We start from the raw sequence: 23,855 nt of genomic DNA, 5'->3' as shown, positions 1-23,855 counted from the left end.
CACAAAATCTTGAACTTAATCTGATTTCTTCACCAGAATCCATTAAGTACTGGCTGACGTCTGGGAGATGTGCTCTTTAAGCTCCAAACCTAACGCTAACCTTGCAGGAACATTTTGAGTGAATTTGAGTTTATGAATCAGATAGTTTGCCAGACTGAATTTCAATAGTCTAGATGAGTCAAAGTAGATTATTTTAGAATCTAGACTTTGTTTGGAAAGGAAAAGAGATGGAGAAAACGTTGTAGCGTAAATTGCTGAAAAAAACATGTTTTAACAACTGCTGTAAACTGATTTCCCAAAGACAAGGCTGAGTTAATTTTTACACTCAAATGTTTTACAAAAGGCATTGGAATGGGTTCGGGCCCCAAACAAAGATGCCAGAAAGGGAGACCCCAAAAAAGAGATGGCAAAATGGAAGACTTGAGAGAGCAAGGAATCTCGAGTTTGTCTCTTTTGAGTTTAAGATGATTAAAGCTCATCCTAGAAAATGAACAACCTACCCTAAATGCACCCATGCCATGAAGAAGCAAAAAAACACCATCGAAAACAGTTAACCTTGCAGCAGATGGAGAAATGTGAATTACTCACCACACCAAGCACAATGTATGGAAAAGGTTGTTAAAAGAGTTAGGCCCAAGACATCAAGAAGCCTTACTTCACCAAATCGGAAATGCTTTTCCTTGATAACAGATACAGCCAGGGCTATGAGTGTGCCAGGTCCCTTCGGGTCCCTGCATTAATAAAAAAAAACTAACTTTGAAACAGATCCCTATCTGTAGGAGGCTGGCCTGGCTTGTAGTGGGTACCAAGGGGTACTTACACTTTGTACCAGGTCCAGTTATCCCTTATTAGTGTAGAAGAGGTGTTTCTAGCAGCTTAGGCTGATAGAAGGTAGCTATAGCATAGCAGCTTAGGCTGAACTAGGAGACATGCAAAGCCCCTACTATAACACTGGTGTCATATGCACAATATCATAAGAAAACACAATACACAGATATACTAAAAATAAAGTTACTTTATTTTTATGACAATATGCCAAAAGTATCTAGGTGAGTACCCTCAGTATGAGGATGGCAAATATACACAAGATATGTGTACACAATACCAAAAATATGCAGTAATAGCCAAAGGAAGTAATGCAAGCAATGTAAAGTGACAGTAGATTGCAATAGGAGCACATAGGTATAGGGGCAACACAAACCATATACTCCAAAAGTGGAATGCGAACCACGAATGGACCCCAAACCTATGTGAGCTTGTAGAGGGTCGCTGGGACTGTAAGAAAACAGTGAGGGTTAGAAAAATAGCCCACCCCAAGACCCTGTAAGGTAGGTGTAAAGTGCACCTATAACCCCCAGAGAGCACAGAAGTCGTGATAGGGGGTTTCTGCAAGGAAGACCAACACCAGCAAAGCAACAACAGTGGATTTCCAGACCTGAGTACCTGTGAAACAAGGGGACCAAGTCCAAGAGTCGCGACAATGTCGAGAGTGGGCAGATGCCCAGGAAATGCCAGCTGAGGGTGTACAGAAGCTGCCACCGGATGGTAGAAGCTGTGGGTTCTGCAAGAACGAAGATGACTAGGAACTTCCCCTTTGGAGGATGGATGTCCTATGTCGTGAAGAAGCTTGCAGAGGTGTTCCCACGCAGAAAGACCGCAAACAAGCCTTGCTAGCTTCAAGGGTCGCGGTTAGGGTTTTTGGATGCTGCTGTGGCCTAGGAGGGACCAGGATGTTGCCACTTGGATGAGGAGAAAGCGGGGGCGCCCAGCAAGTCAGGGAGCCCTCACAGAAGCAGGCAGCACCTGCAGAAGTACCTGATCAGGCACTTAGAAGAGGAGTGAACCGGAGTCCACCTGAAGTCAGAAAAGGGAGTCCCACAACGCCGGAGGACAAATCAGAAGGTTGTGCACTGCAGGTTAGAGTGTCGGGGACCCAGTGTGAGAAAACAGGGCTGATTGCAGAGGCCCCATATTTTTTTTCCCCCATTTTCTTCTTTTTGCTGGTGTTTTCCTGACTTTGATGGTGCCCTGGGTACTGCTAACCAGTCCCAGGGCCTGTGCTCTGTGTAAAATGGATATGCAAATTAGGCTAATTATAATTGGCTAAGTTAACCTACCTATAAGTCCCTAGTATATGGTAGGGCATGTAGGTTTAGGGACCACAGCATAGGTGGTGCACACCTAGGTGCACTGCTGAGGTGCCCAGTGTCATTTTAAAAGCAAGCCTGCCTTGCTGGCTGCTTTTAAATTAAAGTTATATGCAAATTCGACTTTGGAATTAAAGGTACTTCCAAAGTCTTAAACTACCTTATTTTTACATATAAGTCACCCCTAAGGTGTGCCCTATGTGCCCCTAGGGCTGGGTGCCATGTAACTATAAGCAGGGACTTTATAAAAATAGATTTATAAGCCCTGGTGAGGTAAAAACAGCCAAATTCGTTTTTCCCTCATTGAAGTAAATGGCCTCCATAGGCTAGAATGGGCAGACTTTATTTTAAATTTTAAAGTCTCCTTAAATGTTACATACCAAGAATTTGGTATCAAATTGATTGTTGTAATAAATCCCACAACTTCCAGTTGTTGGATTTAATATAACTTGTCCAGGTAAAAAGTTTAGACTTTACCTAAAAAGTTGCCAATTTCAGCTCTGCATTGTTTTTGCTGCTGTGCTCTGATTGGCCAGCCTGCAGCAGCTTCTGCCAGGCTGCCTTGATTAGGTGTGAAGTGGCCTGGCTTCACACAAAGGAATGTGCTTGGGGGAGAGAATCTCCCCTCAGCAGATGGTGAGGCAGGAAGGGGGAGGGCTGCCAAACTGGTCTTCAAAGGCAGAGAAGGACATTTGGAGCACCCAGCAACACCCCCACATCCTGCAACCCCAGACAATTAGGTGCCCCCTTGATTAGATTAGGAGAGGGCAGGAGAGGGGTGTGTTTATGATTTTTAGCCACACCAGTGGGTGGGCTCAGCCAGATGTAACCTCCAAAAATCAGATTCATCCATGTTGGATTTTTAGAGACTGTTGCCTTCTGGGATGGATTTTTGCCACACTTCCCAGGAAGTGGTCATCACAGGGGGACGACCCTGTCCCTGATTGGAGAACCAGGGCCCCCTGCTTTTCACCCAGGAGCAAGGATAAAACTGGCAGACCTGCACCCACGCCTCAGATCCCCACCAAATTTCAAGAAGAAAGAACTTAAGGAGAAGAAGGACTGCCCTGCTGGACCCCTGGCCTGCACCTGGAACCTGCACTCAGAAGGACTGCACCAGCTGCACACTTGGGCTTCACCACAAGAAGGACTTTGCCTGGCTTCAACTGGTTCAAGGAGGGACTCCCTGTTTGCTACAGGTGAAAAATTGCTAACCAGAGTCCCCTGCACCAACTCATGAAGAAAGCGACCAGCTGACCACTGTCCAGTGTCCAAAAAGGAGTTTGCGCCAGGTGCATTCTGGGAGTTGAAGTCCGCACCCCCCAAGGACCATCACAGAACTTCTGGACCCTTGGGGTGAGCTGTGGACCCCAAAAGAACCTTAAAAGAACATCTGGGTGAAGCCCCAGAAGTTTGGAAAAGATTTGAGAATTTTTGGAAAAAAGCTCCAGAGAGGGACCGACCCGCCGCGGAAATTCTAGCCGGCTTGCCTCAACCGCGACCCGGCCTGACTTCGTGGTTCGTCCCGGTAAAGAAAAACATCCAAAAAAGAGACTAAGTCCGAACGTAAAAAGTTGACCGGGACCTCCCAGCCATCGTATCCGAGAAGGGCTCCATGGACGTCGGATCAAGATCCAGGTTTACCCCGGTCGAAGGATTTTCATCTCGAAAAAACGACTAAGTCCGAAGGTAAAAGTCTCCACCGAGGAAACCCACATCGCATATCCGGACAAGGGCTCCAGGAGGTCGGATTCAACTGGCAGGTTCGTCCCGGTGAAGAAAAACTTCAAAATAAAGACTAAGTCAGAAGGTAACTTTTTAACCGAGGCCTCCCGTGACCTGTAGCCGAGCAGGGCTCCATCGCGGTCGGCCTGAAAGTTTGACTTTGCCCCGGTCGAGGTGCAACCAGATGACCCGATTGGCGCTTTTTGTTTCTAAGCGCTAGAAAAGTAATAATTCTTTACAAATTCATATCTCCGGTTCCCCTGAACCGATTTTAATCGTTTTTGTGTCATTTTAAAGATAAAAATATAAACTATTTTTATAAATTGGTTTTGGATTTTTAAACTGTTTCCTGTGTTTTATTTAATTACTGTTTTGTGATATTTGAATGCTTTACACTTTGTCTCCTAAATTAAGCCTTGACGCTCGTTGCCAAGCTACCAAGGGTTGAGCTGGGATTAATTTACTGAGACCTAACTGTACCTATGTGGAGGTTAGTGGCTTGTTGCTAGGTGTAGGTACCTACCTGCCCTACCAATAACCCATTTTCCAACATAATTGGAAGCAGCGACGGGATCCTGTACTTGTGTTCAATATCACGTTACAGTTTTAGGTAAAACAAATTAAAAATCCTTTAAATTGTCCTAGTGCAAAAATTGTTTTTAATTTTTAATTTGGATTAATTTCATTTATTGAATTTTTGTAATTTTTCTAAATTCTTGTTTCCAATTTTTGCAAAGAGTTTTTGTTGACACAAAACTAGGGAACCATGGAGCTTGATCTGGCTAGCCTACCCACACTGACAGTAGTCCAGCTTAGGGGGTTGTGTATTGAAAGAGGGTTGCCTGCAACCACTGATCTCAGGAAGCAAATCCTGATCACATCCCTGACAGCATGGGCTGAGACCCAAGAGGTAGAGTCAGAAGAAGCTCCAGAGGAGGGAGAAAGAAGGGAGGATGCAAGCTCTAACCACTCAGGGGAGGGAAGGCATCTGAGCCCAAGTGAGGATGAGGAAGAACGGTCCTCAGTAAACACAGTCACTAGGGGCAGATCCAAAGCTAGTGGTGGGAAGGGGGTCCTTTCAGGAGGAGAGAACCCATCCATCAGAGAAAGAGAGCTGGAGGCCCAGCTAGCATACATAGCTTTGGAAGCAGAGAAGCTGGCCCTAGAAAAGAAAAAGTGGGCATACAAAGAGAAAAGAGATGGAAGCAGCGATAAAGAAGCTGAGGTGTCCATGGGTGGGGGAGTTTGCCCCAGATTACCCAAGGGGGTAGTTCCTGCTTATGTAGAGGGGGATGACATAGATAAGTGGCTGGGGGCCTTTGAGAGGGCACTCCAAATGAGAAGGGTTAGGCCTCAATACTGGGGTTCCCTTTTGTGGGAGTTGGTCCCCAGCTCAGGGAGGGATAGGCTTCTGACCTTAAGGGGGGAGGAGGCAGATTCATACCCTAGTATGAAGAGGTGCTTAGCCAAGAAGTTTGGTCTGACCCCAGAGCAATATAGAATGAAGTTCAGGGACACCCAGAAGGTCAGTACCCAGTCTTGGGTTGACTTTGTGGACATTTCACTAAAGGCACTAGAGGGCTGGATTATTGGTAACAAAGTAGATACTTATGAGGGGTTATACAATCTGATCATGAGAGAGCACATCTTGACCAATTGTATCCAAGAAAGGTTACGCCAGCATCTAGTGGACTCTAAGCAGACCAACCCTAGAGAGCTAGGGGAGGCAGCTGATGAGTGGTTGAGAACCAGGGTGGTTGTCAAGTCCCAGGGGGGAGACTCCAAGAAGGGGGGGACAGGTCCCCAAAAACCTAAGGAGGGAGGTGGTAAGCCCACCACAGAGACTCCCTCTGTACCCCAGAACCCTAAGAAGGAGGAGAGTAAATCCCACTCTGACCAGCAGAGACAGTTAGACCCAGGGTTAAAAAAGCTCTTGGACAGTAGGGCTTGCTTTGACTGTCAGCAGACAGGTCACTTCAGAGGAGATGCAGCCTGTCCAAAGAAGGTGGTTAGCACTGGGCTGTCCAGTGTAGCCATAGAGGAGGATTCCTCAGATGATGAAGTCCTCCTAGCATTGAGCTGGGAGACAGGACCAGATGGTAAGCTGGTGATCCCTGAGGGTGGGAGTAGGCACTTCCACCACATTCAAGTGAATGGGATCCCTACCACTGGCCTGAGAGACACCTGTGCCAGTCACACTATAGTGAGTGACCGGTTAGTGACCCCAGACATGTATGTCCCAGGAAAGACAAAGAAAGTCAGGATAGCCACAGGGGAGGTCACCTCCAAACCTGTAGCCATAGTGCCCCTAGAGAGGGAGGGTATCCTTGACTGGATTAGGGTGGTAGTCAGTGCTGACCTTCCCCTAGATTGTATCCTGGGCAATGACCTCCCAGAGGTGAGTCTGGTCACAGATGGGGTGGTCGCCCAAGGCGCCCCCCCAACCCAAAGTCCTGGGGAGTCAGTCCCTACAGTTAGGAGACAGGGGTCCCCAAGAAAAGGAAGGGTAGGCCACTCTTAAAGAGAGTTCCAGGGAGCCAAGGGCCTTCTGCCCCAGTAGGGGGGGAGCCCAGAGTTGGCACTGGTGAGGCCTCACCTGACCCCAAGGAAGTCCTGAGTAGTCAGGCAGCTGTCCAGATGCAAGGTGTTGCCCCTGCACTGACAGAAGGGAGAGTGGAAGGAGGGTGTCTGCCACAGGAGGTGGTAGCCCCCCACTCTAGACAGCAAGAGGGGTGCCAGGACCCCAAAGATGCCCCTAAAGCAGCTCAGCCACCTGTCAGTGGAGAGCTTAGGATGTGGTTCTGTGCACTGACAGCTGTCAGTAGCCTCTGCTGGGTGCTAGCCTTCCAGGCAGCACTGTACTTGGCCTGGGAGGCAGACCCCAGGGCCAATAGCAAAGTAAGCCCCCTGACCCTATTGGTCATGGTGGGGTTGCTCAAGTGTTGGGTGACCTCTTTGGGTAAGCTAGGTGTTGCCCTAGCAAAGTTTGGAGTAGGGGAGGTGGGCACCTCACTACCCAAGTTGGCAGAGAGAAAGGAGGAAGACCCCCCTAGAGGAAAGTTTCAGTTTGTGTTGGGTCCTTTTGCTGTTGGGATGGCTTCACTACCCATAGGGAGTGACCCTGACAGGAGGATATAAGGCAGAGTAGGCCCTGCAACGGGACAGACAGTTTTCTTCACTGTCTTCCTCGCCTAACAAGCCAGGAAGACTCTCCCAGGGTTGGGCTGAGTCTCCTGGGCGTGTGGGCTGGGGGGGGGGGTTGTGTGAGAAAACAGGGCTGATTGCAGAGGCCCCATAACTTTTTTCCCCCATTTTCCTCTTTTTGCTGGTGTTTTCCTGACTTTGATGGTGCCCTGGGTACTGCTAACCAGTCCCAGGGCCTGTGCTCTGTGTAAAATGGATATGCAAATTAGGCTAATTATAATTGGCTAAGTTAACCTACCTATAAGTCCCTAGTATATGGTAGGGCATGTAGGTTTAGGGACCACAGCATAGGTGGTGCACACCTAGGTGCACTGCTGAGGTGCCCAGTGTCATTTTAAAAGCAAGCCTGCCTTGCTGGCTGCTTTTAAATTAAAGTTATATGCAAATTCGACTTTGGAATTAAAGGTACTTCCAAAGTCTTAAACTACCTTATTTTTACATATAAGTCACCCCTAAGGTGTGCCCTATGTGCCCCTAGGGCTGGGTGCCATGTAACTATAAGCAGGGACTTTATAAAAATAGATTTATAAGCCCTGGTGAGGTAAAAACAGCCAAATTCGTTTTTCCCTCATTGAAGTAAATGGCCTCCATAGGCTAGAATGGGCAGACTTTATTTTAAATTTTAAAGTCTCCTTAAATGTTACATACCAAGAATTTGGTATCAAATTGATTGTGGTAATAAATCCCACAACTTCCAGTTGTTGGATTTAATATAACTTGTCCAGGTAAAAAGTTTAGACTTTACCTAAAAAGTTGCCAATTTCAGCTCTGCATTGTTTTTGCTGCTGTGCTCTGATTGGCCAGCCTGCAGCAGCTTCTGCCAGGCTGCCTTGATTAGGTGTGAAGTGGCCTGGCTTCACACAAAGGAATGTGCTTGGGGGAGAGAATCTCCCCTCAGCAGATGGTGAGGCAGGAAGGGGGAGGGCTGCCAAACTGGTCTTCAAAGGCAGAGAAGGACATTTGGAGCACCCAGCAACACCCCCACATCCTGCAACCCCAGACAATTAGGTGCCCCTTGATTAGATTAGGAGAGGGCAGGAGAGGGGTGTGTTTATGATTTTTAGCCACACCAGTGGGTGGGCTCAGCCAGATGTAACCTCCAAAAATCAGATTCATCCATGTTGGATTTTTAGAGACTGTTGCCTTCTGGGATGGATTTTTGCCACACTTCCCAGGAAGTGGTCATCACAGGGGGACGACCCTGTCCCTGATTGGAGAACCAGGGCCCCCCTGCTTTTCACCCAGGAGCAAGGATAAAACTGGCAGACCTGCACCCACGCCTCAGATCCCCACCAAATTTCAAGAAGAAAGAACTTAAGGAGAAGAAGGACTGCCCTGCTGGACCCCTGGCCTGCACCTGGAACCTGCACTCAGAAGGACTGCACCAGCTGCACACTTGGGCTTCACCACAAGAAGGACTTTGCCTGGCTTCAACTGGTTCAAGGAGGGACTCCCTGTTTGCTACAGGTGAAAAATTGCTAACCAGAGTCCCCTGCACCAACTCCTGAAGAAAGCGACCAGCTGACCACTGTCCAGTGGCCAAAAAGGAGTTTGCGCCAGGTGCATTCTGGGAGTTGAAGTCCGCACCCCCCAAGGACCATCATAGAACTTCTGGACCCTTGGGGTGAGCTGTGGACCCCAAAAGAACCTTAAAAGAACATCTGGGTGAAGCCCCAGAAGTTTGGAAAAGATTTGAGAATTTTTGGAAAAAAGCTCCAGAGAGGGACCGACCCGCCGCGGAAATTCTAGCCGGCTTGCCTCAACCGCGACCCGGCCTGACTTCGTGGTTCGTCCCGGTAAAGAAAAACATCCAAAAAAGAGACTAAGTCCGAACGTAAAAAGTTGACCGGGACCTCCCAGCCATCGTATCCGAGAAGGGCTCCATGGACGTCGGATCAAGATCCAGGTTTACCCCGGTCGAAGGATTTTCATCTCGAAAAAACGACTAAGTCCGAAGGTAAAAGTCTCCACCGAGGAAACCCACATCGCGTATCTGGACAAGGGCTCCAGGAGGTCGGATTCAACTGTCAGGTTCGTCCCGGTGAAGAAAAACTTCAAAATAAAGACTAAGTCAGAAGGTAACTTTTTAACCGAGGCCTCCCGCGACCTGTAGCCGAGCAGGGCTCCATCGCGGTCGGCCTGAAAGTTTGACTTTGCCCCGGTCGAGGTGCAACCAGATGACCCGATTGGCGCTTTTTGTTTCTAAGCGCTAGAAAAGTAATAATTCTTTAAAAATTCATATCTCCGGTTCCCCTGAACCGATTTTAATCGTTTTTGTGTCATTTTAAAGATAAAAATATAAACTATTGTTATAAATTGGTTTTGGATTTTTAAACTGTTTCCTGGGTTTTATTTAATTACTGTTTTGTGGTATTTGAATGCTTTACACTTTGTCTCCTAAGTTAAGCCTTGACGCTCGTTGCCAAGCTACCAAGGGTTGAGCTGGGATTAATTTACTGAGACCTAACTGTACCTATGTGGAGGTTAGTGGCTTGTTGCTAGGTGTAGGTACCTACCTGCCCTACCAATAACCCATTTTCCAACACCCAGGCTTGGCTGTGCACAAAGGAAATCCTGGAAAAGTGCACAGGAGCCGGAGCAGCTGCAAATCATGTGGTACCCAGCAATGCAGTCTAGCGTGGGGAGGCAAGGACTTACCTCCACCAAACTTGGACTGAATAGTCACTGGACTGTGGGAGTCACTTGGACAGAGTTGCTGAGTTCCAGGGACCACGCTCGTCGTGCTGAGAGGGGACCCAGAAGACCGGTGATGCAGTCTTTTGTTGCCTGCGGTTGCAGGGCGAAGATTCCTTCAACCCACGGGAGATTTCTTCAGAGCTCCTGGTGCAAGAAGGAGGCAGGTTACCCCCAGAGCATGCACCACCAGGAAACAGTCGAGAAAGCCGGCAGGATGAAGCGATTCAAGGTTGCAGTAGTCGTCTTTGCTACTTTGTTGCAGTTTTGCAGGCGTCCTGAGCAGTCAGCGGTCGATTCTTTGGCAGAAGGTGAAGAGAGAAGTGCAGAGGAACTCTGGTGAGCTCTTGCATTCGGTATCTGAAGAATTCCCCAAAGCAGAGACCCTAAATAGCCAGAAAAGGAGGTTTGGCTACCTAGGAAGGAGGATAGGCTAGTAACACAGGTAAGAGCCTATCAGAAGGAGTCTCTGACATCACCTGCTGGCCCTGGCCACTCAGAGCAGTCCAGTGTGCCAGCACACCTCTGAATCCAAGATGGCAGAGGTCTGGGGCACGCTGGAGGAGCTCTGGGCACCTCCCCTGGGAAGTGCAGGTCAGGGGAGTGGTCACTCCCCTTTCCTTTGTCCAGTTTCGCGCCAGAGCAGGGCTGGGGGATCCCTGAACCGGTGTAGGCTGGCTTATGCAGAGATGGGCACCATCTGTGCCCATCAAAGCATTTCCAGAGGCTGGGGGAGGCTACTCCTCCCCAGCCCTGACACCTTTTTCCAAAGGGAGAGGGTGTAACACCCTCTCTCTGAGGAAGTCCTTTGTTCTGCCTTCCTGGGCCAGGCCTGGCTGGACCCCAGGAGGGCAGAAACCTGTCTGAGGGGTTGGCAGCAGCTGCAGTGAAACACCGGGAAAGGAGGTTTGGCAGTACCCGGGTCTGTGCTAGAGACTCGGGGGATCATGGAATTGTCTCCCCAATGCCAGAATGGCATCAATGATCTTAGACATGTTACATAGCCATGTTCGGAGTTACCATTGTGACGCTATACATAGGTAGTGACCTATGTATAGTGCACGCGTAAAATGGTGTCCCCGCACTCACAAAGTCTGGGGAATTTGCCCTGAACGATGTGGGGGCAGCTTGGCTAGTGCCAGGGTGCCCACACACTAAGTAACTTTGCACCCAACCTTCACCAGGTGAAGGTTAGACATATAGGTGACTTATAAGTTACTTATGTGCAATGTACAATGGCTGTGAAATAATGTGGGCATCATTTCACTCAGGCTGCAGTGGCAGGCCTGTGTAAGTATTGTCAGAGCTCCCTATGGGTGGCAAAAGAAATGCTGCAGCCCATAGGGATCTCCTGGAACCCCAATACCCTGGGTACCTCAGTACCATATACTAGGGGATTATAAGGGTGTGCCAGTATGCCAATGTGAATTGGTAAAATTGGTCACTAGCCTGTTAATGACAATTTGTAAAGAAGAGAGAGCATAACCACTGAGGTTCTGGTTAGCAGAGCCTCAGTGAGACAGTTAGGCATCACACAGGGAACACATACATATAGGCCACAAACTTATGAGCACTGTGGTCCTGGCTAGCAGGGTCCCAGTGACACATAACAAACATACTGAAAACATAGGGTTTTCACTAGGAGCACTGGGCCCTGGCTAGCAGGATCCCAGTGAGACAGTGAAAACACCCTGACATATACTCACAAACAGGCCAAAAGTGGGGGTAACAAGGCTAGAAAGAGGCTACTTTCTCACACTATCTGATCCTGAGATCCCAACAATTACTGTTAAAATGATTAAAGTGATCCATGTCCGTGAGGTAGCTCCTGTTTAAATTTTATGTTTCACTTAGCTACTTCCGGAGGAGTACTTGGGGGCATATTTATACTCCGTATGCGCCGGAATTGCGTCGGTTTTTTTTTAACGCAATTTCGACGCAAAACTAACTCCATATTTATACTTTGGCGTTAGACGCGTCTAGCGCCAAAGTCCATGGAGTTAGTGTCATTTTTTAGCGTGGACACCTACTTTGCGTTAATTATATGCAAGGTAGGCGTTCCCGTCTAAAAAATCGACTCCGAGGCATGTGCGTCGGATTTATACTCCCGGGCAAAAATCACGCCTGCGAGTGGGCGGGTCAAAAAAAATGACGTACGGCCGCTTTTGCGCCGTTTTTTAGCGCCTGCAAAAGGCAGGCGTTAAGAGACCTGTGGGCTCTGAAGGAGCCCAGAGGTGCCCTCCCATGCCCCCAGGGACACCCCCTGTCACCCTTGCCCACCCCAGGAGGACACCCAAGGCTGGAGGGATCCATCCCAGGGACATTAAGGTAAGTTCAGGTAAGTTTTTGTTTTTGTTTTTTTTTGTGGCATAGGGGGGCCTGATTTGTGCCCCCCTACATGCCACTATGCCCAATGACCATGCCCAGGGGACAGAAGTCCCCTGGGCATGGCCATTGGGCAAGGGGGCATGACTCCTGTCTTTGCTAAGACAGGAGTCATTTCTATGGGGGTTGGGAGTGAAAAAAAATGGCGCAAATCGGGTTGAGGCGCAAAAATGACCTCAACCTGACTTGCCCCATTTCTTGACGCCCAAGCCCCATATCCCCCTACGCCGGCGCTGCCTGGTGTACGTGTTTTTTTTTAACGCACGCCAGACGGCGCCGCCGGCTAACGCCGGCTAACGTCATTCCATAAATACGGCGCCCGCATGGCGCTTCAGAATAGCGTTAGCCGGCGCTAATGTTTTTGACGCAAAACTGCGTTGGCGCAGTTTTGCGTCAAAAAGTATAAATATGGGCCTTGATGTTTTTCTGTAGATTTTTTTATGCGGTATTTTAATCTTGTTTTTTTTGCATATTATATACTGCGGCCCGTATTTATACTTTTTGACGCTAAACTGCGCTAACGCAGTTTAGCGTAAAAATTTTTTGCGAAGGCTAACGCCATTCTGAAGCGCCATGCGGGCGCCGTATTTATTGAATGGCGTTAGCCGGCGCAAGCAGACCGGCGCTGCCTGGTGTGTGTGGAAAAAAACCACGTACACCAGGCAGCGCCGGCGTAGGGAAAAATGGCGTTAGGGCGTCTTAAAAATGGTGCAAGTCAGGTTGACGCAAAAAAATCGCCTCCACCCGATTTGCGCCATTTTTAACGATGCCCAGACGCCATTTACATGACTCCTGTCTTAGTAAAGACAGGAGTCATGCCCCCTTGCCCAATGGCCATGCCCAGGGGACTTCTGTCCCCTGGGCATGGTCAATGGGCATTGTGGCATGTAGGGGGGCACAAATCAGGCCCCCCTATGCAAAAAAAATATATAAAAAAAAAAAATTATACTTACCTGAACTTACCTGAATGTCCCTGGGGTGGGTCCCTCCATCCTTGGGTGTCCTCCTGGGGTGGGCAAGGGTGGCAGGGGGGGTCCCTGGGGGCATGGGAGGGCAGCTGTGGGCTCATTTTGAGCCCACAGGTCCCTTAACGCCTGCCCTGACCCAGGCGTTAAAAAGCGGCGCAAATGCGGGGTTTTTTGACCCGCCCATTCCCGGGCGTGATTTTTGCCCGGGAGTATAAATACGACGCATTTGCGTCGCAGTCATTTTTTTGGACGGGAACGCCTACCTTGCATCTCATTAACGCAACAAAGGCGTTCACGGAAAAAAATGACGCTCTTTCCTCATACTTTGGCGCTAGACGCGTCTAACGCCAAAGTATAAATATGGCGTTAGTTTTGGCCGAATTTGTGTCGTTTTTTTCTACGCAAATTCGGCACAAAAGTATAAATATGCCCCTGCATATTATATTTTGGTCTTCATTAGGTGTCAGTGCAAGCTCAGGCTGTAGGTGGGTGTTTATAATGGGCAATGATTGTGGTGCTCTGTAGTTGAGGCTGAAGCCTTTGCAAAATTCTCAGAGTGCCTGTCAGTGGGTCATTAAGATGTTCAGAATACATATTTATTAAATCCTGCAGAGGTACTAACCTGTTAAAATAACGACAGGGTGAAAATAGAAGACTAATGAAGTAGTTACAGGTGAATGTGTTTGGGGGATGCTGAAGAAAGGGAGATTTAAGGAAGTACGTTCATAAGGAGAGAGTGACAATCGAGTGCTTACCAAGAAAGGGAAGAGGTGCGAAATATGCAGAAGGAGGATTTTGAAAAGATATTGGGAAGTGTGGGAGAGAATATTTGCTGAATCGCCATGCATCCTGACGGAAGAGCTGCTACCTATCTGTTGTTAAAGAGGGCCAGGTGTTCTCTTCCTACTTACAAATTCAAATCTGGAACCTTCCAGTCCAGCAATCCCATTTCCTTGCCATGCCATACCTTGTGAAGATTCTGGAAGCAGGTGTAATTGACTGCTTCAGAATGACGTGAAATCAAGCGACTGTTCTTGCACACCTACCAAAGACAACCATCATGGACATCAGGGAAAAAGTGTTGGATCTGAGGAACCAATGGATAACTGTTGCACTAATATTACTGAACTCATCAGCAGCCTTTGAGACAGGTGGTTATGAGAAGCTTTTAAGTCATCTGAAAAACCTGCTTATCACTTTTCGAAAAAGCAAGATAGTATCAAAATAATATAATCCTCCTCTAGAACTGCGCTTTCACCTCTTCTCTTTGACCTATAAAGGTTACCCTTAGCCCACCTCATCAACGAGAAGAGACTGTGGAGTGAGATTTATGCTGTCGGCCTGCTAGTGTTTGACAATTAAAATCTGGATTAATATGAATGGCTTCTACCTCTATAGAGATAAAATTCAGATTTTAGTTAGAGACAGAAAATCAAAGTATTCCTATATGTATGTTCTGAACCTCGAACCTAGATCATTTACCTTCCCCAGTAGAACTGGTGTTAACTCTCTTGGCTTTATCACAAATCTGTTCCTTCTAAGCAGTCCAACTCTGCAAAAGACTAATATAGGTGACTGTGATGTCTAAATTACAGTACTATATAGCATCAGAGCTAAATCTCCACAAGAAATCTGTTAATTTAACTGACACAATAAAAGCCATAAAATTTGTAATCTTTGAAAAGATAACATGTATCACTGTGCAAATGTATGGAAATTGACCATTGAAAAGCCTCAAAATACCTATCAGAACTTTTCTATTTCCACCAACCTGTCACATCCTGCCCTCTTGTGTGGATGCAAAATTGTTCTTTACATAATGGCGCTTGTCCAAATTTGGTAGCAAAACATTAAAGGAGGCTGGAGCTAAACTCTTTGCCTTAAAGATTAAAGACAAGAAAACAAATTATCTTGCTTCAAGTGTAAATTAAAAGTCAATTATATGCACCACTCATATTTGTCCCCAGCCTGCATCCAAAGAATATACCCGAACACAACTCCGACATGCCCAAGATGCGCCACTCCGGCAGCTGACTTTTACCATATGGTTTGGAGCTGCCACTCAATAAACTCGGCTTGGCTCCGCGTTACGGACGTCACAACAGACATCTCATCTCACGCTCTGTCGTCCACACCAGACTCCTGCTTACTTGGCATACGCCGCCGCACCAGAGAGGATAAACAAATACACAGATTCATGGATTTAGCATTCATTGTTTTTAAACAGCTAATAGCAACGCATTGGAAAGCTCCACACGCCCCTTCCCACATGACCTGGCTTCGTGACTTACATTGCCGAACGCAGGCTGAAGCCCAGACACTCCGCTCATTGCAACACAAAGGTCTCATTCAGGAGGGCCGAGGTGTGGGACACTTTTGTGGTGGCAATAGAAGCTAGGGACTACATGTATCCCCCGTGAGCAGGGCATTTTACACGCCTACCACATTTCTGGCTGCACCGTCAGTACGTCAATTCCCCTGCCCTAACCTCTCTTATTCTCACTCACATCCGCCATCAACGCCCTCCCCCCTTTCCACAATGCAATCTCACAACACATTAGGATACTCTCTTCGCGGTCAAATTTACACGCAACCCATACCAAGGTTACTTAATATTACTTCTGCCCGGTATCCTATCAAACTCCGCAAAACATAAGTTGCACCTTAGATATGACCCCCGCTTTACTCATACACAATAGCTGTATTCCCTATTCTCTCTTCCCCCTCCACCTGTTGGGGATTACCTACACTAGCAATGACATTAATAGCGGTTAGCTGCATCTTTAATTAACAATTAATTAAGCACATAGTTTTCAAGCTGTATGCTGTTTTATTTTATTTTTCCTTGCATGTGCATGTTGTTTTATACTTACTCTCTTTGTTTACCCACTTTATCCCCCCTTTTTTTTTTCTCTTTCTTTTCTCCCCGTTCTTCTGCTAAATTAATGTGTGATAATGCTGTGCAAGTATATATAAGCAACAAATGGATCACAGAATCATTAACAGCCAATGTACTGTTGTGTGAGTGTTACGTTTAATAAACAGATTTTTTTTTTTTAAAGTGTAAATTAAAAGAATCCATGCTTAAGTGGCAGGCACAAGTAACATAATTAAGTCAGCTGCTCCTTCAACACCATCTCCTTGCATACCCCTTAAACATATAGCTTGTTTATTTTATATAACTGTAGGAGGCTGGCCTGGTTTGTAGTGGGTACCTTAGGTACTTACACCTTATACCAGGTCCAGTTATCCTCTATTAGTGAACTGTAGTCAGTGTTCTAGCAGCTTAGGCTGTCTAGAGGTAGCTGTAGCAGAGCAGCTTAGGCTGAACTAGGAGACATGCAAAGCTCCTGCAATACCACTATATTTACACAGTACTTATAAAAAATAAAAGACAATACTCAGTGTTATAAAAAATAAAGGTACTTTATTTTGGTGACACAAGGCCAAAAATATCTTAGACGCAATACTCCTTCTGGAGGTAAGTATTATACACAATATATACACTAGTGACCAAAATCAGGTAAGTAAATAGTCACAGAATAGTGCAAACAGTAGAAAATACAATAGAATGCAATAGGCCTAGGGGCAACGAAAACCATATACTAAGAAAGTGGAAGCAAATCGTGAATTCCCCCCTAGGCAAGTGTAGTGTGTAGAGGAGCACTGGGAATGTAAGAAAACACCAAAGGCAAGTAAAATACTTCCCCCGAGCCCAGGAATGTAGGAGTAAAGTACAGCAAGTTTCCTCAGGACACACTACAAGTTGTGATTAGAGTTATTGCAAGAACCAAGCAAGACTGCAAGCAACAAAAGGTGGATTCCTTTAACTGAAGGCCTGTGAAGAGAAGAGACCAAGGGGCATATTTATACTCTGTTTGCGCCGGAATTGCGTCGTTTTTTTTGACGCAATTCCGACGCAAAACTAACTCCATATTTATACTTTGGCGTTAGACGCGTCTAGCGCCAAAGTCCATGGAGTTTGCTTCACTTTTTAGCGTGGACACCTACTTTGCGTTAATGATATGCAAGGTAGGCGTTCCCGTCTAAAAAATTGACTCCGAGGTATGTGCGCCGTATTTACACTCCCGGGCAAAATTCACGCCCGGGAGTGGGCGGGTCAAAAAAAATGACGTCCAGCCGCTTTTGCGCCGTTTTTTTGCGCCTGGACAAGGCAGGCGTTAAGGGACCTGTGGGCTCGGAAGGAGCCCAGAGGTGCCCTCCCATGCCTCCCCTGCCACCCTTGCCCACCCCAGGAGGACACCCAAGGATGGAGGGACCCATCCCAGGGACATTAAGGTAAGTTCAGGTAAGTATTTTATTTTTATTTTTTTGTGGCATAGGGGGGCCTGATTTGTGCCCCCCTACATGCCACTATGCCCAATGACCATGCCCAGGGGACAGAAGTCCCCTGGGCATGGCCATTGGGCAAGGGGGCATGACTCCTATCTTTGCTAAGACAGGAGTCATTTCAATGGGGGTTGGGAGTAAAAAAAATGGCGCAAATCGGGTTGAGGCGAAAAATTTGCCTCAGCCTGACTTGCCCCATTTTTTGGCGCCCAAGCTCCATATTCCCCTACGCCGGCGCTGCCTGGTGTACGTCATTTTTTTTCACGCACACCAGGCAGCGCCGGCGGCTAACTTTTTTGACGCAAAACTGCGTTAGCGCAGTTTTGCGTCAAAAAGTATAAATATGGCCCTCAATCCAGAAGTCATGGAAGATTCCAGGAAGGACAGGAGCCCCAGCCAACCTAGAAGATGGTGCAAAAGAGGATTCTCCGGTTAGAAGAAGTCTGCTGAAGAGCACCAAAGAAGATGGCTGCGGGTTCCTGCATGATGCAAGAGATGCCCCATGTCGAGATGTTGTATGCAAGCAGTTTGTGTCACTGGATTCCAGTGGGGGCCTCAATTCAGATTGAGGAGGCAGAGGGGGCTCCGAACACTGAAGGGAACCCACAGATAACCAGGCAGGACCCACGGGGACCCAGGACACAGGGACAAAGAAGTTGCAAATTGTGGTTGGTGCAGCACAACAAAAGAAGGTCCCATGCCACGGGAGAACAACTCAGCAAGCTCTGCGTCGCAGGATGGAATGCTGAGGACCTGGGCCATGCTGTTCACGAAGGATTCTTGCTCAAAGTACACAGAGGACCCAGGAGCTAGAGATGACGCGGTGCTCAGGGGTACTGTCGCAAACTGGGAAGGCCTGCTCTTACCTCCGCCAAATTTGGACAGCTGGCCCTTAGGACAGTCTGGGTCGAAAGGGTCCACCACCTGTGTTCCAGGGACCACGTTCATCACCAGGAGAGGGGTCCCAGAGAACCGGTCGTCATCTTGGAAGGTGCCTGCTGGAGCAGGGAAGTGACTCCCTTACCCCACTGGAGATTCCTTCGGTTCTTCTGGTGTAGGGTGAAGGCAGAGAGTCCTCAGAGTGTGCAAACCTTGGAAACTGTTGCAGTTGATGGCTGGAGCTGAAGTTGCAGGGTCACAGTAGTCTTTCTGGATACTTTGTTGCAGTTACAGCCGTTCCTGGAGCAGTCTGTGGTTGATCTGACGGTCAGAAGCTGAAGCAGAGGGTGCACAGGATTCCTGGAGGAAACTTGCAAGCTGAATCTGAAGAGCAACCCCCAGGAGAGACCCTAAATAGCCCCGAGAGGGGGATTGTCTACCAAACCAAGTATGCATCTATCAGGAGGGGTCTCTGACGTCACCTGCTGGCACTGGCCACTCAGATCTCCAGAGTGTCCCCACACCTTGAAAACCAAGATGGCTAACGCCAGGGACACACTGGAGGAGCTGTAAGCACCACCCATGGGATGGTGATGGACAGAGGAGTAGTCACTCCCCTTTCCTTTGTCCAGTTTCGCACCAGAGCAGGGACTGGTGTAGACTGGATTATGCAAGAAGGACACCATCTGTGCCCTTCAAAGCATTTCCAGAGGATCTGGGAGGCTACCCCTCCCAAGCCTGTAACACCTGTTTCCAAAGGGAGAGGGTGTAACACCCTCCTCCCAAAGGAAATGCTTTGTTCTGCCTTCCTGGGACTGAGCTGTTCAGACCCCGGGAGGGCAGAACCCTGTCTGTGAGGTGGCAGCAGCTGTAGCTGCAGTGCAAGCCTCAGAGCTGGTTTGGGAGTACTGGGGGTCCATAGTGGAGCCCCCAGGATGCATGGGATTGCCCCCCCATACCAGATTTGGAATGGGGGGACAATTCCATGATCTTAGACACCTTACATGGCCATATTCAGAGTTACCATTGTGAAGCTACATATAGGTACTGACCTATATGTAGTGCAGGCATGTAATGGTATTCCCGCATTCAGAAAGTCTGGGGAATTGGCCTTGGACAGCGTGGGACATCTCTGCTAGTGCAAGGGTGCCCTCACACTTAGTACCTAGCCTTCAGTAAATAAAGGTTAGATATATAGGTGATTTTAAGTTACTTAAGAGCAGGGAAAATGGCTGTGAAATAGTGTGTGCACTATTTCACGCAGGCTGCAGTGGCTGTCCTGAAGAAGGGTTTGTCTGAGCCCCTTATAGGCGGCAAAAGAAATGCTGCTGTCCATAAGGATCTCCTGGAACCCCAATGCCCTGGGTACCTAGATACCATATACTAGGGACTTATAAGGGAGGTCCAGTGTGCCAATTGGAATTGGAATTGGAATATGAAGTCACTAAACTATAGTGACTAATTTTGAAGTGGAGAGAGCATAAGCACTGGAGTTCTTGTTAGCAGAACTTCAGTGAAACAGTTAAGCACTACTGACAACATACACCTAGGCCACAAACTATGAACACTATCAGAATCCCAGTGAGACAGGCAAAGCACACTGACAAAAGGGGTATTAACTATGAGCACTGTGGTCCTGGCTAGCAGGATCCCAGTGAGACAGTAAAAACACACTGACACACATTCACAAACAGGCCAAAAGTGGGGGTAACCATGATAGAAAGAGGCTACTTTCTCAGAATAGCATACAAAGGGTGTCATTCTAAGTCTGGCGGGCGGCGGAGGCCGCCCGCCAGACTTCCCCCCTCCAAAATACCGCTCCGCGGTCGCAAGACCGCTGAGGGTATTTTGGCTTTTGCACTGGGCTGGCGGGCGACCGCCAAAAGGCCACCCGCCAGCTCAGTGCAAAAACCCTTCCCACTAGGACGCCGGCTCAGAATTGAGCCGGCGGAGTGGGAAGGTGCGACGGGTGCAGTGGCACCCGTCGCGTATTTCAGTGTCTGCAATGCAGACACTGAAATACAAAGTGGGGCCCTCTTACGGGGGCCCCTGCAGTGCCCATGCCATTGGAATGGGCACTGCAGGGGCCCCCAGGGGCCCCACGACAACCCATACCGCCATCCTGTTCCCGGCGGGAGAACCGCCAGGAACAGGATGGCGGTATGGGCTGTCAGAATCCCCCATGGCGGCGCAGCAAGCTGCGCCACCATGGGGGATTCCCAGGGCAGCGGAAAACCGGCGGGAGACCGCCGGTTTTCCTCTTCTGACCGCGGCTGAACCGCCGCGGTCAGAAGGCCCTGCGGGGCACCGCCAGCCTGTTGGCGGTGCTCCCGCCGACCCTGGCCCCAGCGGTAAGGAACCGCCGGGGTCAGAATCACCCCCAAAATGTTCTAACTAGCTCCTTCAAGCCTTGCTGCATTTTATGTTGATTACAGAATGCTATCTAATCCCCCTCCATTATTATTCTGATATTGCTAATGATATGATTTATACATGTTTTTGAAACTGGGCCCTGGCAATTATTTGTTCATTGCAAATAATGCACAATCCAATATAAAAATTATCTTATCTTGCTTTCTGATTTCGAAGTAAGCTAGATGGAACCTTCTGCATTATGACACTTTAATAGAGTAGCAAATGTGAACACGACAGGGTGTGGCATCTGTCTAGGGTGTCAGAAGGTTCCAGCTGAGGAGAGAGGGAAGAGCTAAGCTTATTTGGTTACAGTACATAAAATATTTCCACTACTCTGGCATCAGAAAACTGGTTGACATTTCCTATAAGTGTATGTGATAAAATGCAAACTAGTACCATAAAATGGGCCATAGACAAATACAACTACTATGTTTTGTGTAATGTACTGAAAACCATGAAAATATGAGTTCACTTTGCTACTTTTATCTTTGTAACAGGAACCTTCCCTTAACAGTAATCATTTCAATGCCTCTCCTTACTCTTATCTACATCCTGACAAATGTGGCGTATTACACTGTGCTGGACGCGGAAACTATTCTCGGCAGCAGTGCTGTAGCAGTGGTAAGACTCCAAGACAAGAAACTGTGAATGTTCCGAAGGAATCTTGTCTGACCTTTTCTACCCTGACATATCTTAATGTGTATCTTATTTACTTACATTGTTACATTGTTTTCCTTTCTTAGTTTTCTACAAAGGTTCCTAGCTGTAAGTAATCAAGTGGTGCAAGGAAGCCATATGAAACATTGACATACTTACGTGATTAAAGAATGTAATATACAATGCATATATAAAAAGAAAGAAGTCCCCCATTGAGGAAATGTTTAATTGCTTGATACATATGACCAGACAGGTCGAGCAGACAAGCAGGAACACACTAGAACAGGATATGAACAACAGACACAGACAGACTTGCAGGCATGCTTAGACACTGACGAATGTATGAGTGCTGATGGATGGGCAAAGATCAATGGACTAATGCAGGTAAATATATGTACTGATGGATGCAAATGTTTTCAGGGAAAGAGACGATCAACAAATTGACTGCCAGACGCACGGAGAATCCTATTTGTCCAAAGTAGGATAGACTTGCTTAAAGAAATGCATGATAAGAGGTCTGTAAAACGGGCGACAGAAAAACGTCAGGGAAATATAGTGAATTCCAAAGCTATGGAGCAATAGAGGCAATAGTAAAGAATTAGCACACAATTCGTGATTCTCATTGTCACCAGTCATCTTCGGGTTGCCTAACAAATATTTAGGCTGATCCAGGACAAGCTCCTTGAAAATCATGAAGCATTCTTTGAAAGAGACCTGAAAACAAAGACAAAACTATTGTAGGTCATAAACAAGGATAAACTAATTAATTAAAAACTGCTCTTAGAAGAGAAAAAGAGGAAATAGGTGGCCCTGAAAGTAAATTATTATTTTCTTCTAATTCAGAAATATATGCATATATGTCTTAATGTAAGTTTGTTTATTCTTATAGCAGGAACCTTGCTATAAAGCAATAGAGTGCTCTACAGAGTGTGGGGAATATATAATATAAGAGAGGAGATATACCTTAATTTGACATTTTAAGGCAGGTTGCATTAGATCTTGTTTACTTATGGCCGGAATATTATTTGAAGTGATGAGTCAGTTCCTTCTTGAAGTGGAGGAGTGAAATAGTTGTGTATATTGCTCTGAGTTACAATTCGAGTTCCTGGAAACATAGCAAAGGTAACTTGTCATCTACTGTTGCACTTTTATATCTCAAGGTCATTCTTGTGGCTTTTACCTGGACCACCATATCTTGGTCACTGGGCACACATTGTTGTTTAATCGACGTGTTTAGCACCAAAGTATAAATATGGAGTTAGGTTTGCGCTGAATTAGCATTAAAAAAATTATGCTAATTCAGCGCAAACCGAGTATAAATATGGGTCCAAATTGCCAGGTGAGGGGTATAGGTTGCTACTCCTACCTATAACTGATTTCTGCCAGAATATTAGTCTAAAGTCTTTTTTACATTTGACAAAAGTAAAACACTTTCCAAGTTCAAACTATAAGCAATGGTGAGGTTTACTCATATATTTGTAAAAACAATGGGCCTCATTTATGAGGCCCTATCGGCACACTGTGCCACCGGAGTATAATTTTTTTACGCTGCGGTGGTGCAGTGTGCCATTCCATATTTAAAAGACTACACAAAGCCACCTTGTGTGGCTTTACATGGCCTTGTAAATATGGGCCTCTTTCATGCATTAAAACTGGATGAAAGGGGCGTTCCATGGGTATTGCTTGGGGTGTTCCCACACAACACTCATGGAACGCTTCGAAATTTACAAGTCTGGAATGGTGGTGTAGAAGTGATGCAACAGGGGGAAATATCTTTATTTCTCCCCGTTTTTTCTTCTTCCTATGTGTGCTGCATTCTGCAGCATACATAGAAAGAAGAAAACACCTTTCCTGATTGTTTTTGTGCAGAAAGGTGTCCTTTCATGCACAAAAACAATCATTCCTGCAAGGCAGGCATCCTTGCACCATGGTTCAAGGTTGCCTGTGTTGGTGCTAGGCAGTATTTTGAGTGCCAGCGCAGGAGGAGAGGACAGAAATGTGCTGTATCTTGTAGATACAGTCCATTTCTGCCCTTCCCGGGTGGCACAGGGCTGCGCAGCAAGACACTGCTTGCGGCTGGTGGGCACCAGTACTCATTTTAGGGAGCCAGGACTTGTTTTTCATTAAACTTTGACCCAGAGCAAGGAAGAAAAAATGCAGAAAAAGGACAGGATGAAGAAGAAGGGAAATACGGGAAACCATACCAACTGGAGAAAGAAGGAAAGGAAAAGAACCTGCAAGAGTGAGATAAAGAGACAAAGGCCCTCGTTACAACCCTGGTGGTTGGTGATAAAGCGCAGTAATACCAGGCCGGCGGTTAAAAAAATGGGATCACGACTACGGCGGAAACCACCAACATAGCCACTTTAACACTCTGACCGTCACGGCGGTAGCAACAAACACCGCGGTGGTCACCGCCAACAGACAGGCA

The 23,855-nt window shown here is 47.2% G+C and overlaps 1 protein-coding gene across 6 annotated transcripts in view; it reads left to right on the top strand.

Moving 5' to 3' along the window:
• The window catches only part of LOC138282379 (Y+L amino acid transporter 2-like), a 588,082-nt gene that overhangs the window by 379,493 nt on the left and 184,734 nt on the right, over positions 1 to 23,855 (top strand). For all 6 annotated transcript variants that reach the window (XM_069219875.1, XM_069219872.1, XM_069219870.1 and 3 more), the window contains one exon: positions 21,265 to 21,388. In XM_069219875.1, the coding sequence (XP_069075976.1) occupies positions 21,265 to 21,388 (124 nt within the window). The remainder of the gene's footprint in view (positions 1 to 21,264; positions 21,389 to 23,855) is intronic.

Source organism: Pleurodeles waltl, chromosome 2_2, assembly GCF_031143425.1.
Source record: "Pleurodeles waltl isolate 20211129_DDA chromosome 2_2, aPleWal1.hap1.20221129, whole genome shotgun sequence".
NCBI classification, from domain to species: domain Eukaryota; kingdom Metazoa; phylum Chordata; class Amphibia; order Caudata; family Salamandridae; genus Pleurodeles; species Pleurodeles waltl.
This window is presented reverse-complemented; position numbering and strand designations above follow the sequence as displayed.